Below are 18323 nucleotides of genomic sequence, written 5' to 3'. Positions count from 1 at the left end.
CGCAGGGTCCGGTTCCCAGCAGAGGCAGGCGTTCACAGCGGGGGACGCTGGAAAGGAGAGGTCGAGGGACAAGGGTGGGGGTGGGTGGGGGGTGGGGCGCCCGTGGTCACGTCCCGAGCTGGAGGCGTGTCCCAGAAGCCCCGCCCCCGCCGCTGTGACAAGTGCTGGCGTGTTTGCCCGCGAGACAGAAGCGTCGCCGCCGGCGTCTCGGAGTCAGGCTGCCCGCATCCGGCCGCCGCCGCGATGCCTCGGGGGAGCCGCAGTGTGGCCTCCCGGTCAGCCAGGTGAGGGTACAGGGGTTCCGTGGGGAGAGGGCCAGGGGAGCACGGACACCCTCCAGGGCGTCCGCAGTGTGACCTTGGCTGCTGCGCCATCTTGGCGGTGGGAGGGTCGGAGGCGCAGCCACCACGTGCCTAAGCGGTGGGCAGCCACCCCGCCAGGGTGGGCAGGGGACGCTTCCAGGACCCGCAGGAGTCAGGGGTCCGGCCTGCGGTCACTCTGCTCCCTGTTGCAGCCGCCCCGCCGCGCCCTCCCCCCACCTGCCGGCGGCCCCGCCGCCTTCGGCCGCTGCCCCGGCCCCCGCCGCTTCGGGCCAGCCGGGCCTCATGGCCCAGATGGCGTCCACCGCCGCTGGGGTAGCTGTGGGCTCGGCTGTGGGGCACGTCGTGGGCAGCGCCCTGACCGGAGCCTTCAGTGGGGGAAGCTCGGAGCCCGCCCAGCCCGCTGCCCAGCAGGTAAGCTTTGGAGCCCTAGGGAAACTGAGGCAGAGGCCTCCCAAGGCCGCATAGCAGGGAGCGGCAGGAGTGTCCAGAACTGCCTCAGGCCTAGAAATTTACCCACGGAGGGCCCTAGTCCTCACTGTAGATCTCCCCATCAGGTTCCCATCCCCCCCCGCCCCCAGTCCCTGAACTTCCAGGGGTAAAGACCATCCAACCCTAAAGTTGGGGAAACTGAGGCCCAAGGAGTCAGAGACTGCCCAAAATCACCTTACCCCAGTAGAGTAGGAGGGATGTTAACGTTCAGAGTCTCTTCTCTCCCCATACCCAAGTCTGGTACTGCAGCCCTTTGGTTCAAGGGCAAAGGGCAGCCAGTGACCTTAAGCCTGTTCCTTGCTGGCCAGTCCCCTCCAGACACCCCACCCCTACCCTCCCCACAGTCCTAAGCCAAATGCGGCTTAGCAGCTAAGTCAGAGGTTCTGGGAGTTATGAGGATCAGTGTTGCAGAGCCAGGAAGGTGCTAGAACTTGTGGGGGTGGAGCTCACATCCTGAGGGTATAGCAGAGTACTGGGCTTTTTTACAGCCTTCTCCCCGCTGCCCCTCCCCCTCACCTGCTCAGCCTGCTCGGGACCTTTGGGGCACCTAGGCTGGGGGTGTGGGGAGGGGCAGGTGGCCCCCACCCTCAAGCTGACTCTGCCACCTCTCCTGCCATCCCCAGGCCCCTGCCCGCACTGTTCCGGAGCCTCTCTCACTGGGGCCATGTGCCTATGAGATCAGGCAGTTCCTGGACTGCTCGACCACTCAGAGTGACTTGTCTCTGTGTGAGGGCTTCAACGAGGCCATGAAGCAGTGCAAGTACAACCACGGTGAGCTAGGGGCCTGACTAGGTGGGAGGAACCCTCTCCTGTGCCTGCCAGCTGACCACACCTGTGCTGCCCCTTTCTGCAAAGGCCTGAGCTCTCTGCCCTGAAGAAGCCACTGTGGACTCACAGCCTGGCCAGAGCCCTGCACCTACCCACCCCTCACCAACAACGGACCACAATGCCAGATTGTACCCATGTAGCTGGAAGTTGGAGTGAGGAAGGGGTTCTACCCCCACAGAAGACCTGAGACACAAATGTGCAATTAAAAGAGCTAATTTTAGACCACTGCTGCTGGCTCCTGTGGTCTGTCAGATGGCTGTCTCACTGTGGTGTGGCATGCCCCTCTTCAAGCGGGCATCCTGGGGGTGGGTGGGTGGGGAAGCACCACTGTGGGCAGCAGAGGACAGAGTGCCAAGGGCAGCCCAGAGGGCGGTGAGTCATTCGCAGGCGATCGCAAGGGCATCTGTCTCTGGCACCGGGATCCCGACAGGGCCTGTTGTCTGCTCTTGAGGAATGTCTGCCCCCCCGCCCTGAATGTTTCTGCCTCTGGGTCCCAGGTGGCCTCTTGCCCAGTGTCCCTGTAACCTTCCCCCTCTGCTGACGCAGTGTCTCAGCGATTCCAGGTTCTGCAAGAGAACTCCCACTGGCCACTGTTTATCTGGGCCTGAGCACACCCGTCTCCTGGCTCCGAGTCCAGCTCAGCCACTTGGCCATGGGGTGGCAGGTCACGGGGACTGCAGAATAGAGGAGCAGGGCCTTCACATTCAGTGCAGAGGTGGGTGTCGACCCAGCAGCACATGTGCTGTGCTGCTGCTGTGGTGGCGCCCACTCCCTGCTCCTCCCTGAGTAATTGCTGTGAGCCAGGCCCTGCCCCACATCCCCAGGTGTGGATGGTGCAGCAAGCAGACAGACAGACCACATTCCTGCCCTCATGGCTGGTTACTGGGGACATGGCTCCAGGCACAGGGTACGTGTGCGTGTGGGGTTAGGGATTGGCATTGAGGGTCTGCCTCTCAGCACAAGTGTGTCCATCCCCCAGAAGGGGTCCCACTGCTGGGTGTGAATGTGCCTCCTGGCGTCAAGGTCTCCTCTATACTAGGCTCCTGGGCCCGCTTTGGCAACTCCAGGGCCTGGAAGGGGGACCTTGTTCCTGGTGGCGGTGCCAAGTGCCTGTTCTCTTCTAGCTGTTGTCCACGGAGGGAAGGCCCAATAGCCAGTGCAGCTCCTCTGCAAGGCCCAAGATGCCCTACCTGTGGGGGCCAGGGACAGGGTGCCCCCCTCCACAGGGTGCTCCTCCCACCCCCCACCCCAGTGGGCTCTACCCTGACACTCACCTGCCAGCTCTGGACACGTGTTGTCCAGGTTCTCCAGTAGGGACTTATAGCTGGTAGGAACCCCACCCTCCCCTCCTGTGGCGGGATGACTACCCTTGGCCTGATGCCCTACCTCCCCATCCCTCACTCTGGACCTGTTTCCAGGACCAGGCTGGGGTCCAGGCTAGGGTACTGGCTGAGGGTGGCCTAAGACTCCACCAGTCTCAGTGTACTCTCCTGTTATAGTGGGGATCTTGGGGCCCCACTTACTGAGAATCCTAACGAGGACATAGGTCTCACACTTCCGGAGCAGGGAGCTACCCGTGGCGGGGACTGGGAGAGCCCCTCTTCCAGCCCTTGGCCCAGGCTTACCAGGTGTCCATCCTCAGCCAAGAGGGTGAGGTTCGCTGTGAGACAAGGAGGGAGGCAGGCAGGTCTGGCCCCTCTGCCTGAGGCCCTCAGCTCTTCCTCCCAGCACCCATCCTGTCCCCTCACCATCTGTGGGGACACTGCTCCTCTGCCTCAGGTGGGCTGTGAGAGTCACCAGGCTGCACCAGGGGTTCACCAGCTCCCAGCAGCCAGCTGTGGGGGGAGGGAGTCCCCAGAACTGGGACTCAGGCTACAGGATTGGGACTATGTCCCAAGCAAACCCTGCTGAAACTGCCATCTCCCAAGATGTACTCTCCCTTCACCAGCGCTGCCTGAGGGGCTGGAATCTGTACCTGTGACAAGACCTTTGGCTGAGATGTTGTGTAGTTTAACCTTGCTTATGGCAGGTCAGGGCAGGGGTCCTTCATGAATTACCCAGGACCCAGCCAACAGGGCCATTTCCCCAACTCCCCTACCCCTTTCCCCGTCTGGACCCCCTTCTCACTACTGCCTCCCACCCTCACCCAGGGCTGAAGGAGAGGAGGCCCCACTTAACCTCCAAACATTACAGTGATAAACATGGCTACAGGGGGCGGAGACAGATGTGGGACCTCTGATCTTCCAACCCCAGACACCACCACTAAAGAAGGGCCCGAGGGGTAGGTGGCCCAGTCCAGGCCCCTGATCAGCCCCTTCTGGGGCTCAGCTGCCCCAGCCTAGAAAGGTCTTAGCAGCTAAGCCCCAACTTGGCCTCTTCTTCCCCAGCCGTCTCTTCCTCCCTCTGGAAGACTGAGCACCCACCCACTGGCTCCACACTGGTGTCCAAGGCAGTGGGAGTCACCAAGACATCCAGGGAGGATATGCCTTCCCCCCAGTATCCTGGTAACAGGCTTGGTGCTGGAGGGAGAGTCCCCATGGTGGCGCTCTGGTCAGGCTGTAGTGGGGCCAGGAATGCCCTGATGAGCGCCCTAGACCACATCTTTCCACGAATGAGAGCCAGAGAGGGTCTCCTGGGGTGAGCTTAGCCTCAGATAGCCCAGCCCAGGACCTGGACCAGGTGTAGGGTCTTGGGGGCATAGGTCCTGGGAGAGCCCAGACTAAGGAAGGATTCTTCCCTAGAGCCTTCAAAGAGAGCAGGGCCCCGCTGACACCTTAATTTCAGACTTCCAGCTTCCAGACCGAGTTGGTAGAAGGCTGTGATGGGCCACGATGGTAGCATGGGGTCCTCTCCAGCCTCAGTGCCTCTACTAGCATGGCCCCCACCCCATGCTCACTTCGTGTCCCCTCCCTCTCTGCCTTCCTCACTTCCAGTTCCCTCACCCTCTTTTCTTCTGCCCTTTTTTCAGTCAAGGTTATTGTTAACTGTTGTTGAGTCTCCTGACTTGTGATGACCCCATGCACAATGGGATTGGACCTCTATGATCCATAGGATTTTTTTTTTTTTTTAATTAATTCATTGTGTTTTTGAGACAAGACTAGGCTGGAGCAAGGCCAGTTGCCTGCCCCCCTGCTCCCCGGGCACATAGGCTGGGAGGGGGAAAGTCAAGTAAGACAGAGAATGGAATAAGCCTGACCCACCTCCTGGAGGTTAGAACAGAACACACACAGGCCCTGTAGGGTGAAATGTTCCAGCTGTGGGGTGGTACAAACTGAAATGTTCTAAGATGTTTCGAATAAACTGTTAATGTAGATCTTGCAGGACTCTACAGGTGCAGTGTGTGCAAAAGAAGTTAAGAGCGACCACTCTTTGTCCTTCCTGTGCCCACCAAAGGGGGCAATGTGACAAAGGGAACCAGTGAGCCTGCGTCACATCCCGTAATGAGTTATGTCAAGGGGAACCAAAGGACTTCCATCTTGAAGAAATCCTGCCTGCGCACCTGCATTTGCATAACCCAACCCCTTCTCCGAAATCTCCATCCTTTCCCCGCTCCAGAACCTCATGAATAAATACCAAGACCCCTCCTTGTTGAAACCCTTAAATACTTGGCTTTTAGGCAAATCGGAGAGACAGTCTCTCTGAAGGTTCTAGCCCTTACTGTCTCCTTTACTAAACCCAGACCCAGTGCCGTCGAGTTGATTCTGACTCAGAGCAACCCCATATGACAGAGTAGAACTGCCCCATAGAGTTTCCAAGGAGCGCCGCTGCTGGCAAAATAAATTTGCTTGTGTGACTCCAGGCTGCCTCAATAATATTGGGCGGTGCAAATCCGGTTGGGTTCAACCGAGGAAGGGGCCCTCAGTAACATTTTTAGTGAAAGTTTACATGACAAATTAGGTTTCCAACCCATAGGGTTTTCAGTCAAGTTCGTTGTTGTTAGTTGATGTCGAGTTGATTCCGACTCACTGCGACCCTGTAGGACAGGGTGGAACTGCCCCATAGGGTTTCCAAGGCTATAAATCTTTCTTCCGCAGAGTGTCTGGTGGATTCAAACCACCGGCCTTTTGGTTAGCAGCCAAGCACTTAACCACTGTGCCACTTCCCCCGCCACGGCTACTGAGGTATGATTTACATACAGTAAAAGTCATCCTTTTTAGTGTACAGTTGTATGAGTTTTGACAATCTCATGTAACCACCACGACAATCAGGATACAGAGCATTTCCATCACTCCAAAGTTCCCTGTGCCCCTTTGTAGTCAAGCCCTGCCCTGTACCCAGCCCATAGCAACCACTGCTCTTCCACTGCCTTTTCCAGAATGTCACGTATACAGGCGTCTTCCCCCAGCACAATGCCTCTGAGATTCTTCCATGTGTGTATCGATAGCTGGCTCCTTTTTATTGCTGAGGGGAACTCCACTGTCTGGATGTACCACAGTTTGTTTCTCCTTTCACCGGTTGAGGGACGTTTGGGTTGTTTCCAGTTTTTGGTAATTATGGATAAAGCCAATAGAGACAATGGCCTACAGTTTTTGTGTGAATATAATTTGTCTGGGTAAGTACCTGCAAGTCAGATTGCTGGATTGTATGGTAAATGTTATGGAGTCCCTGGGTGGTGCAAACAGTTAAATGCTGGGTTACTAACCAAAAGGTTGGCAGTTCAAACCCACCCACAGGTATCTTGGCAGAAAGGTCTGCTGATCTACATCCAAAAGGTCACAGCCATGAAAAGCCTATGGAGCACTTCTACTCTGTACACGTGGGGTCCCCATGAATTGGAATTAACCTGACAGCAATGGGTTTGGGTTTTTTTTTTTTTTTTAGTGATATGGTTTGAAGAACTGTATCCCCCAAAATATATTGAAATCCTAACCCCTGGTACCTGTGAATGCCTGTGGTAAAAATGAGTTCCTTTATGTGGCCTTTTGCCTTGGTTCTTTGAAAAAAACAGCTTGAGAGATTTCCCCCTAAGCCCTGAAGAGTTACCTTTGCCCTAGTTTTCCACCTCAGGGGGTTTGTTACTTTCGTCCAGGTTGACTGACATTTCCTGGGTAAGCTGGTTTGATACTTTTTATCCCGTCCTGGGCTGCAACTTGCCCTGTGACTCAAATGCACCTTGCAGGAAATGGTCAATATACCATGCAAATAAAGTGACTATAGACTATGCAGATGAAGTGTCTTGCAGCCTACTATGCAAATGAAGTGTCTATGGCCTACTGAGAGGGGATTGGTCAGTTCGTGGCTCTGGTGGGAGGCCATGCTTTGAAATTGACAAGGAAGTTTGCTTATATATGCAGGCAGCCCCACAGAGGTTGGCAGACAGAAAGAGAAGGAAGAAGGAAACAAAGGAGAAAAGGCAAGAGAGGCAAGAAGAGAGAAGCAAAGAGAGAGCAGGCATGGAACCCATTAAAAGAGCTGTAATAAGGGTCAAGGGCTGTAACGCTGAAGACAGCAAGACACTTGGAAGGGGCCCGACAGCAAAGCTGGTGGCAGCAGGCCCAGAAGAGACCTTATGGCAGAATCATAGTAGAAACCTGCTGTATTAATGCAGCTAAGAGACCTGAACAAAACTGCTCCACTGGCCATGAGCTTGGTCAGTTAGCAGTGGAGGGTCTGAAGGCAGAGAGGCCTGTCCTGGGGGCTGAGAAGGGGTGTGCAGGTCAGAGAGAAGGGCCTGTTTGCTTGAACAGCTAAGAAGAGCTGAGAGAGCTGTCCTGCACTGAAAAGGCGGGATGTGCTCTTCTCTTCGAGGGAGCCTTCCAGAATTTTCCTGCATGCTTCCTGATCCTGATCCCAAGGTGTTCCCTGTTACTTCCTTAATAAACCACTTAATTGTAAGTATGGTCTGTGAAACTGTATGGGACAGTTCTACTCAGTCCTATAGGGTTGCTATGAGGTGGAATCAACGGTGTGTTCTGTATGGCCATTGCAACAGATAATTGAGCCCAGCAGAGAAGTAGAGAGTGCTGTGGGGAAAACAGCTGGTGTCAGAATTGTTAAGAAGGTTGGAGAGTGGAGGTATGTCTGACCTCCACCTCAGAAGGGCCAGCTTTGGGCTGATCCTGGTCATTAGCCCCCCTGATGTTAGGTTCTGATGCCACTCCCACCATATTTCAATATCTTATTTGGAAGTAGAGTCTTTGCAGATGTAATTAGTTAACATGAGGTCATACTAGAGTAGATTGGTCAGTTAGCAGTGGGCCCTAGTCCAGTGTGCCTGGCATCCTTGTAAGAGTAGGAGAGACAACTGGAGAGACACAGGGAGAAGGCAGCCACGTGAAGATAAAGGCAGACTGGAGTTACGCTATCACAAGCCAAGGCAAGCCTGGGGCCGCCACAGGATAGAAGAGGTAAGGAAGGATCCTTCCCTAGAGCCTTCAGAGAGAGCGTTGGCCCTGTTGACACCTTGTTTTCAGACTTCTGGCTTCCAGAAAGGTGACAGAATAAATTTCTGTTGTTTTAAGCGATCTATTCTGTGGTACTTTGTTATGTCAGGCACAGGACACTCATATAGTAAGTATACGTTTAAGGACATTGGTGGTTTGGTGGTGGAATTCTCATCTTCCATGCAGAAGACCCATGTTCAATTCTTGGCCAATGTACCACATGGCAAGCCACTACCCATCTGTTTTTGTGTATTGCTATGATGAACAGGTTTTAGCTGAGCTTCCAGACTAAGACGGACTTGGAAGACAGCACTGCCAATCTATATCCTCAAATCAGCTGGTGAAAACCCTGTGGATAACAACAGTCTGAGTTGCAGCTGGTTATAGGAATGGTGCAGAGCCAGGCAGCATTTTTTTATGTTATGCATGGGGTCACCATGACTTGGGGACTGACTCGCCAGCGGCTAACAATCGGTGTATGTATAACTTTATAAGAAACTACCAATCTGTTTTCCATTGCACCTGCCACCTTTTGCATTGCCCCCTTTCTGCCTCTGTTGCTGGCCCCCACCGCCCCGGCTCGTGACAGGTCATCAGTAACTCCTTGTTAGTTGTTTCTCTCACTGACTCCCTCCCTCTTACCTCCTTGCCCTATCTCTTGTCCTCTTTCCCTGTCTCTCATACTCATCTGTCTCTTCCTCTCTTTCCCCTCATCTGCCTTGTCCTTGTTCTCTTTGTCTCTTTTTGTTCTCCCCGGCGTTCATCCTTTCTTTGACTTTTTCTCTCCCTCCATGTCCTACCTCTTTCCTTCCCACTTATCACCTCCCTCTGTCTCTGTCTCTCTCTCCCTGTCCCTCCCCTTGGCTCCCAGCAGGCTGCTCCAGCCAGGCCCCTGCATCCAGAAGCTGGGGTGTTTGGTATCCATGTCTGGTGCCCAGTGCCCCAGGGCTCACCACCAGGCTGGGGGCCAGTAGGGCCCAGAGCAGGATTCCCCCATACTTTTGCTCAGCTCCCAGGTTTTAGAAATTGCTACCCCTCCCCACCCCTAGTCAGGCATGGCTGTCTGTCCTGCCCTCCACAGGCAGTGCTTTGGACTTGGAGGCAGAGGGAAGACTGGGACCTTCAGGCAGTTCCACCAGTGTCGCACTGTACCCTGGACAAGCACTTTCCTTTGAAAGGCCTCAGTGTTTCCACTTGTAAAATGAGGTGAGAATCACTACTTAGCAGGGTTGCTTTAAAGTGCATGCATTAAAGTGCCATTTCGGTGCTCAGCATATAGTAAATGTTCAGACTCAACAGCTCATTGCATCAGTGCTGGTGGAAACAGGTAGCATCTTCCAAACTTATTTAAACTCAGAGCACTTTCTGCCTGGGACATCACTATATCTGGGAACCAGTGCTCTGCATAACACAGATCAGAGACTCTGAGCTGGAAGGACTGTAACCACCTCGCCAGACTCTGGGAGGAATGGCCACTCCAGACAGTGAGCTTCAACTCTGACAGCCATCACTGTCTTTTCCAGTGGCTCGTCTTCAGCCCCACTCCTAGGACTAGTCTTTCATCTTGCTAAGCCTCTCTGAACACTGGTATTTTATTTTGAGTGTCAAGGGATGCCCTAAGGAGCTGTGAGAAGCAGAGTGGGACTTGTGTGGAGGGCTTCTTCACCTCCCTCTGAAGGAGGGACCTCTTGAGGTTATGTGTTCCTAAGAGTGCACTGTGCCTGATTCTGAGCAAATAGCTGCTGTCAAGAGTTCCATAGGATTTTCATTGGTGGATTTTTTGGAAGTAGATTGCCAGGCCTTTCTTCCTAGCACATCTTAAGCTCTGCTGAAACCTGTTTAACATCACAGCAATATGCAAGCCTCCACTGAGAGATGGGTAGTGGCTTTGCATGGGGCACCTTGTCCAGGACTTGAACCTGGGTCTCCTGCATGGGAAGTGAGAATTTTACCACTGGACCACAACTGTCCTCTTGAGCAATAGATCTTCTCTTTGCATCTTGACAACAACCCTCGGGTTCACACTATGCTTATCTTCATTTTCCACATGAGGAAACCAAGGCACGGAGAGGAGGAGTAACTTAGCTAAAATCATGCAGTCAGGAAGAGGAGGAGCTAGGATTCAAAACCAAGTTGAAAACCACCGTGGCTCACCTATTAATTCAAAATTCTGTCCGGTAATAAGTGCTGACCCTCATACTCTGTACCTCTCTCACACCGCTGGGGCCCCTGGATCTTTCTCATACTGCTGGGGGGAGCACGGATGGTGGTCTGTACTGAAGCTAAATGCACACATTCCCTATGACCCAGCAATTTGCCTCCTGGGCTTCTTAGTCTCCTAGTGCTGCTGTGACAAATGCCATATGTGGGTGGCTTCAGAGAACTGGCATTTATTTTCTCACAGTTGAGGAGTCCAAATTCAGAGTGTGTGGCTTTAAGGGAAGGTCCTTCTTTGTCTATTTCAGCTTCTAGAGGTTGGCAATCCTTGGTTCCCTGCCAATCTTCATGTGACATCCTTTTTTTTCCTGATTGTGCTTTCTAATGTCTAATCTGCTCTTTTTATGACTCACAAATGATGACTCTACACTGATAAACTGGTAGAACCTCATTAATAAATAAAACCCTATTCCCAAATGGGATGACATCCACAGGCACGGGCGTCAGGAATCCAACATATATTTCGGGGGACACATTTCAATCCATAACAGTGTCTATCCAGCAGAAGTGAGAATATGGACACACCAAAAGACATTGGCAGGAAGGTTCACAACAGTTTTCTTTGTAACCACCCAAAACTGGGAAGACCCGCATTGTCTAACAACAGAAGAACAAATAGACAAATTGAGGTACATTCACACGATGGACGACACCCAGCAATGGGAATGAATTAAATATTGCTGCACACATGAGTCCCACTCATAATGCCAGACATCAAAGAGGGCACACCATATCATTCCACTTTATTTGAAGTCCTGTTGTTGTTGTTAGGTGCCATTGAGTCGGTTCCTACTCATAGCAACCCTGTGCACACCAGAACGAAACACTGCCCAGTCTTGAGCCATCCTTACAGTCATTGTTATGCTTGAGCTCGTTGCTGCAGCCACTGTGTCAATCCACCTCGTTGAGGGTCTTCCTCTTTTCTGCTGACCCTGTACTCTGCCAAGCACAATGTCCTTCTCTAGGGACTGATCCCTCCTGACAACATGTCCAAAGTATGTGAGACGCAGTCTCGCCATTCTTGCTTCTAAGGAGCATTCTGGTTGTACTTCTTCTAAGACAGATCTGTTTGTTCTTTTGGCAGTCCATGGTATATTCAATATTCTTTGCCGACACCACAATTCAAAGGCATCAATTCTTCTTTGGTTTTCCTTATTCATTGTCCAGCTTTCACATGCATATGATGCAATTGAAAATACCATGGCTTGGGTCAGGCGCACCTTAGTCTTCAAGGTGACATCTTTGCTCTTCCACACTTTAAAGAGGTCCTTTGCAGCAGATTTACCCAATGCAATGCATCTTTTGATTTCTTGACTGCTGCTTCCATGGGTGTTGATTGTGGATCCAAGTAAAATGAAATCCTTGACAACTTCAGTCTTTTCTCCATTTATCATGATGTTGCTCATTGGTCCAGTTGTGAGGGTTTTTGTTTTATGTTGAGGTGCAATCCATACTGAAGGCTGTGGTCTTTGATCTTCATTAGTAAGTGCTTCAAGTCCTCTCCACTTTCAGCAAGCACGGTCGTGTCATGTGCATAACACAGGTTGTTAATGAGTCTTCCTCCAATCCTGATGCCCCGTTCTTCTTCATATAGTCCAGCTTCTCGGATTATTTGCTCAGCATACAGATTAAATAGGTATGGTGAAAGAATACAACCCTGACGCACACCTTTCCTGACTGTAAACCAATCAGTATCCCCTTGTTCTATCTGAATAGCTGCCTCTTGACCTATGTAAAGGTTCCTCATGAGCACAATTAAGTTATTCTGGAATTCCCATTCTTCGCAATGTTATCCATAGTTTGTTATGATCCACACAGTCGAATGCCTTTGCATACTCAATAAAACACAGGTAAACATCCTTCTGGTATTCTCTGCTTTCAACCAGGATCCATCTGACATCAGCAATGATATCCCTGGTTCCACGTCCTTTTCTGAAACCAGCCTGAATTTCTGGCAGTTTCCTGTCGATATACTGCTGCAGCCGTTTTTGAATGATCTTCAGCAAAATTGTGCTTGCATGTGACATTAATGATATTGTTCTATAATTTCCACATTCGGTTGGATCACCTTTCTTGGGAATAGGCATAAATACGGATCTCTTCCAGTCAGTTGGCTAGGAAGCTGCCTTCCATATTTCTTGGCATAGACGAGTGAGCACCTCCAGTGCTGCATCTGTTTTTTGAAACATCTCAATTGATATTCCATCAATTCCTGGAGCCTTGTTTTTCACCAATGCCTTCAGAGCAGCTTGGACTTCTTCCTTCAGTACCATCGGTTCCTGATCATATGCCACCTCTTGAAATGGTTGAACATCAACTAATTCTTTTTGGTATAATGACTCTGTGTATTCCTTCCGTCTTCTTTTGATGCTTCCTGCATTGTTTAATATTTTCCCCATAGAATCCTTCACTATTGCAACTCGAGGCTTGAATTTTTTCTTCAGTTCTTTCACCTTGAGAAACGCCAAGCATGTTCTTCCCTTTTGGTTTTCCATCTCCAGCTCTTTGCACATGTCATTGTAATACTTTACTTTGTCTTCTGGAGACACCTTTTGAAATCTTCTGTTTAGTTCTTTTACTTCATCAATTCTTCCTTTTGCTTTAGCTGCTTGACGTCCGAGAGCAAGTTTCAGAGTCTCTTTTGACATCCATCTTGGTGTTTTCTTTCTTTCCTGTCTTTTCAATGACCTCTTGCTTTCTTCATGGATGATGTCCTTGATGTCATTCCACAACTCATCTGGTCTTCGGTCATTAGTGTTCAATGTGTCAAATCTATTCTTCAGATGGTCTCTAAATTCAGGCGGGATATACTCAAGGTCATATTTTGGCTCTCGTGGACTGGCTGATTTTTTTCAGTTTCAGCTTGAACTTGCATATGAGCAATTGATGGTCTGTTCCACAGTCGGCCCCTGGCTTTGTTCTGACTGATGGTATTGAGCTTTTCCATTGTCTCTTTCCACAGATGTAGTCAATTTGATTTCTGTGTGTTCCATCTGGCGAGGTCCATGTGTATAGTCACTGATTATGTTGGTGAAAGAAGGTATTTGCAATGAAGAAGTTGTTGGCCTTGCAAAATTCTATCATTCGATCTCTGGCATTGTTTCTATCACCAAGGCCATATTTTCCAACTACTGATCCTTCTTCTTTGTTTTCAGCTTTCGCATTCCAATTGCCAGTAATTATCAATGCATCTTTTTTTTTTCCAGCCTGCTCTGCTTCTCTCTTTTTTTTTTTTTTTTTTAGTTTTCCCCTTCCAAATCAATAGAACTCACATCCATAAATCCAACGAGTTAAAGACATAGATAGAAGTCGTCCTCCTTCACCTTCATTCCCCATCTCTTGTCTGTCACCGGGTCCAGTTGGTTTTGTGTGTCTTCTTGAGCCAGTTTCGGCAAGTTTAATTTTTCTAGGAAATTGTTTTGTATAAGTTTTCAAATTTATTGGCTAAGTGATTCACAATATTCTATTTTTAAAATCTCAGTTTTGATTATCTCATTTACTTATATCTCTTATTTATCAATGCATCTTGATTGCATGTTTCATCAATTTCAGACTGCAGCAGCTGATGAAAATCTTCAATTTCTTCATCTTTGGCCCTAGTGGTTGGTGCATAAATTTGAATAATAGTCTTATTAACTGGTCTTCCTTGTAGGCGTATGGATATTATCCTATCACTGAAAACGTTGTACTTCAGGATAGATCTTGAGACGTTCTTTCTGACGATGAATGCAACACCATTCCTCTTTAAGTTGTCATTCCCAGCATAGTAGACTATATGATTGTCCGATTCAAAATGGCCAGTACCAATCCATTTCAGCTCACTAATGCCTAGGAGATCGATGTTTATGCGTTCCATTTCATTTTTGACGATTTCTAATTTTCCTAGATTCATACTTCGTACATTCCAGGTTCCAATTATTAATGGATGTTTGCAGGTGTTTCTTCTCATTTTGAGTCATGCCACATCAGCAAATGAAGGTCCCAAAAGCTTTACTCCATCCACGTCATTAAGGTCGACTCTACTTTGAGGAGGCAGCTCTTCCCCAGTCATCTTTTGAGTGCCTTCCAACTTGAGGAGCTCATCTTCCAGCACTATATCAGACAGTGTTCCACTGCTATTCATAAGGTTTTCACTGGCTAATGCCTTTCAGAAGTAGACTGCCAGGTCCTTCTGCCTAGCCTGTCTTAGTCTGGAAGCTCAGCTGAAATCTGTCCTCCATGGGTGACCCTGCTGTTATCTGAATACTGGTGGCATAGCTTCCAGCATCACAGCAACACGCAGGCCCCCTCAGTACGACAAACTGACAGACACGTGGGGAATTTGAAGTCCTAGGTCAGGCAAAATGAATGTACACTAATAAAAGTCAGAACGATGGTTGCCCTTGCAGGTCAAGGCTGTTACTGGCTGGGAAGATGCATGAAGGGGCCCTCTAGGATGATGGAAATGTTCTCAGTCTTGATCCAGTGGGTGTTGCTGGGCTGTGCACACACATAAAATCATCAAGCTGTACACTTAAGGTCAGTGTACTCTACTGTATGCAACCACTATTTTGTCTGTTTGTTGTAGTGTGGTGGCTTGTGTGTTGCTATGATACTGGAAGCTATGCCATCGATATTTCAAATACCAGTAGGGTCACCCATGATGGACAGGTTTCGGTAGAGCTTCCAGACTAAGAGCAGGAAGAAAGGCCTGAAGATCTATTTCTAAGAATTAGTCTATGAAAACCCTACGAATCACAAGAGGACACTGTTTGACACACTTGCTTTGGACATATCAGGAGAATCAACTGCTTGAGTAGGACGTCACGTTTAGTGAAGTTGAAGGCCAGGGGTGAAAGAGACCCTCAGTGAGATGGATTGGCACAATAGCCACAACAGTTGCCTTGAACATGCTGGCAACCGTGAGGATGACACAGGACCAGGCAACATTTCATTCTGTTGTACATGAGGTTGCCGCGAGTTGGAGTTGACTTGATGGCAGCTATCTGTGCATGTATCCACCCATCCACCCACCCACCCATCTATCTCCACTGTACACCTCAGGAAAAAGCCAGTTCCAAGCCCCTGCTATAACTGCTCATGGAGACTTCTGACTCTTGTTCGCAGAAGGCTTTTTGAGACAAGGATCCTGACATCAATAGGCTGATTTGCATGTCTTGTTGTGGTCCGCTGGTTTCCCAGCAGTACCCTGCAGCAGCTGGAGCAGGGCCCAGCAGAATGACGCCCATCTGCCCCCTGCCTCTGCCCATGGCCACCCGATGCCTGGTCCTCCTCGTCGGGGCACTCCTGGCAGGTGAGCACTTGGGGGCCTCGTTCACCTGGGAGTGGGGCAGGAGACTGCAGTGTCTTCAGAAAAATCCTGCAAGGAAGCAAATGGATTAGGACAGTGTGAACAGTTGTGGGAAGGGCACTGAGGAAGAGGGTAGACCCAGCCCCAGGGGGGTCTGCCCTGAGCTGGGGCAAGGCAGGGACTCGGTTTCCCCACTTGTGAATGACCAGATCGCAAGACTCCCTTCAGGCTTTGACCCTTTGGGGTCTCAGTTCTTTACAGGGAAGCTGGTCACTACCCACAGGGCCTCAGAGGCAATCAAACCTGAGAAGGTCTTCAGTGGCCACTTGCTTGAGGCTGACCTGAGGGGTGGTGCAGCCTAGGAGGCTTCCTGGGGTAGTTGGTTTGTAGTCAGGGTTTGAAAGAAGCAATGTGACTGAGGGGGCAGGAGTCTGCAGGGCAAGGGGGTGGACAGCAGGAGGACCTGGGGCCCCCAGTCCTACTCTCCAAGTACTAGGCCCTCAGCCAAACATGGATCCTTGGGACATGGCACTAACAGGGACTTAGGGGTCACTGACTCTAAGCCCCTTACTCTCAGAGGGGGACTGAGGTCCAGAGAGGGTGTGCTAGGTCGCACAGAACTGAGCTTCCTGCACCTCATCCAGTGCTCATCCCACGGCACTGGGCTATGAAACTTCTGCGAATAGGACTTTGGGGCAACAGGGAAGGGGCTTGGGCTGGGCCTGAGCCAGTCTGTCTCTGTCAGCCTCCCAGCCAGGTCTAGCCCAGCCAGATGCACTGCTGGTCTTCCCAGGCCAGACGGCCCAGCTTGCCTGCATGCTCAGCACCCCCCACCCTGCCATCAGGAGCTACGGTGTATCCTGGTACCAGCAGCGGGCAGGTAGCGCCCCCCGGTTCCTCCTTTACTACCGCTCAGAGGATGAACAGCACCGGCCTGAAGATGTCCCAGCCCGCTTCTCAGCAACCAGGGATATGGCCCACAATGCCTGCATCCTGACCATCAGCCCTGTGCAGCCCGAGGATGACGCAGATTACTACTGCTCTGTGGCCTATGGCACCAGCCCCTAGGGATGGAGCGTGGAGGAGTGCTCTTGTCTGCCTCCCACTCTGCCCGAACCTCCGGCCAGTCTCAAACTTTCTCTGAGCCTTGCTTTCCCTTCTCTGTAAAATAAAAAAATAAAAAAAAATTTTTTTTTTTTTTAATTCAACCTGTCAATCACAGCTATTGTGAGGAGCATGAAGTCCCAGCTGGGAAAGTGACTGTGGTCAGTCTGGGGTCTTGCGTGTGTGTGTGTGTGTGTGCGCGCGCGCGCGCACAGGAGAGGCTGGGGAGGGGAAGGGTTGTGGGGATTGTTGTAGAAGAGGAAGCACGCCAGACCCTTGGGGTGGGGCCCAGCCTCCCCCTGGCGCCCAGGAGGCTCAGACTGGTGGCCTGGCCTTCCTGTGAGCCGGGGAGTTGGAAGGGGAGAAAGAGGAACCAGCCCTTGCCACTCTCAGTTCTGCATGGCTGGCTGTGGTCCAACGTTCACTGGTTGGGGTGGCTGGGATGGGTCTCCATGGAGCCCAGGTTGGCTTGGGGAGGAGCAGCCCTGCCTACTCCTTGGGGTCTCTGTCCAAGTCCAAGTCAGGCTCAGCCTTCAGGGGACAGGGAAGCAGGTGTGAGTTGGGTTTGGGGCTAGAGACCTAAAGGCCCGGGCTGGGGGCTGGGAGAAGGTAGGGGGGCCTCCCTTCTGTGGAGGGTCCCTTAACCTCATCCCAGAAGACACTGTCCCAGTGGGTCCAGCAGGGGAACTGGATAGAGGGACAAGACTTGCCATCAAAAGCAGGGTAGAACCTCTGCGAGTAGGGTGAGGGTGGAGTTCAAGAACACATCCCTCTTCCCTCTTCCCCATGTCTGGACCTCAGCTCTCAGTTGCACATTCTTGGGAGGGGTCCAGGGTCTTGGGAAGGTCAGGCCTACATTCTCAGCCACCTGCTGGCCCCACCCTCCCGGGCCTGTTTCTGTGGGGCAAGGCAGGCAGGGCCAGAGCTGCCATTTCAAGGGGAATGAGTTCTCATGCCTGGTGGAGTAGTGGTTAAGAGCTACGGCTGCTAACCAAGGTCAGCAGTTCGAATCCACCAGGCGCTCCTTGGAAACTATGAGGTAATTTTACTGTCTTATGCGGTCACTATGAGTCAGAATCGACTCGACCGCAGCCGGTTTGGTTTTTTTTTGGTTTATTTGTTTGGGTCCACACAGGGTGACAGATTTGACAGCTCTGCTTCCCCTCTCCGCTCCTCCCCTTGGTCTCTGGCGGCTCTGGGCCGGCCCGCCTCTCCCGCCTTAATTTCCTCCTGCAGAATTCTGGGGGCAGCCGGGCCCACTACCGGCACGGAGCTTCCAGAGCCCGGTCCCTGCTGGGCAGCCGGGCTGCTACGCGCCGACGCCGGCGGCCGGGACCACCGAGATGGGGCCTCCGCGCGGCGTAGCGCGGCCCCGGAAGTGCCTGGGGCGGGCCGGGCCGGGCGCTGGGCCGCGGGGCGCGCGCGTCACACCCGCGCCGGCGAGACCCATCCGCAGCGGGTTGGATCCGCTGGGGTGCGGCCCCGCCCCGCCGCCTGCCGCCCCGCCCGCAAGGTGAGCGGCCCCGCCCCGCGGAGGTGAGCGGCCCCGCGTCCGTTACCTGCTCGGGGCTCCTGGACCTCCGAGTCGCCCCACCACCGGTCCCCCGTGGCCCCGGTGCGGGCGTCCCAGGCGGTGGGCGCTTGCAGGGGCCCCAGCGTCGCCCCCCGGCGGGCGCGTGCAGGTCTGCG

At 52.1% G+C, this 18323-nt stretch overlaps 4 protein-coding genes and 1 long non-coding RNA gene across 10 annotated transcripts in view; 3 read left to right on the top strand and 2 right to left on the bottom strand.

The window, feature by feature from the left end:
* Positions 1-155: 155 nt before the first annotated feature.
* CHCHD10 (coiled-coil-helix-coiled-coil-helix domain containing 10) lies at positions 156-1886 on the top strand. Its single transcript, XM_049866850.1, has 4 exons — positions 156-284; positions 515-734; positions 1436-1583; positions 1668-1886. The coding sequence occupies exons 1-4, from the start codon at positions 244-246 to the stop codon at positions 1685-1687; spliced, it is 429 nt and encodes a 142-aa protein (XP_049722807.1). The 5' UTR covers positions 156-243; the 3' UTR covers positions 1688-1886.
* A 348-nt stretch (positions 1887-2234) lies between these two features.
* C22H22orf15 (chromosome 22 C22orf15 homolog) lies at positions 2235-3843 on the bottom strand. The gene is given in 6 exon segments (XM_049866902.1): positions 2235-2314; positions 2915-2989; positions 3164-3226; positions 3229-3300; positions 3389-3475; positions 3819-3843. Coding segments are annotated over 6 exon segments (402 nt in total).
* A 6846-nt stretch (positions 3844-10689) lies between these two features.
* LOC126066035 (uncharacterized) lies at positions 10690-18279 on the bottom strand. Its single transcript, XR_007514992.1, has 3 exons — positions 18194-18279; positions 16398-16691; positions 10690-15599 (listed from the first exon to the last, which is right to left on the bottom strand). It is a non-coding gene; the product is annotated as an uncharacterized LOC126066035 (long non-coding RNA).
* LOC126066031 (pre-B lymphocyte protein 3-like) lies at positions 15453-16598 on the top strand. The gene is made up of 2 exons (XM_049866851.1): positions 15453-15533; positions 16276-16598. The coding sequence occupies exons 1-2, from the start codon at positions 15458-15460 to the stop codon at positions 16596-16598; spliced, it is 399 nt and encodes a 132-aa protein (XP_049722808.1). The 5' UTR covers positions 15453-15457.
* Positions 18032-18323, top strand: part of ZNF70 (zinc finger protein 70) — a 23442-nt gene continuing 23150 nt past the window's right edge. For 2 of the 6 annotated variants that reach the window (XM_049866837.1, XM_049866838.1), the window contains exon 1: positions 18032-18147. The gene's annotated coding sequence lies outside the window, so the exon portion shown is untranslated. Of the gene's footprint in view, positions 18171-18233; positions 18317-18323 lie in introns of those variants that run through there. The other 4 variants (XM_049866839.1, XM_049866836.1, XM_049866844.1 and 1 more) reach the window with 3 other exon arrangements.

This window comes from Elephas maximus, chromosome 22 (assembly GCF_024166365.1).
Source record: "Elephas maximus indicus isolate mEleMax1 chromosome 22, mEleMax1 primary haplotype, whole genome shotgun sequence".
NCBI lineage: Eukaryota > Metazoa > Chordata > Mammalia > Proboscidea > Elephantidae > Elephas > Elephas maximus.
Note: the sequence above shows the minus strand (reverse complement) of the source record. Positions and strands in the feature narration are given on the sequence as shown.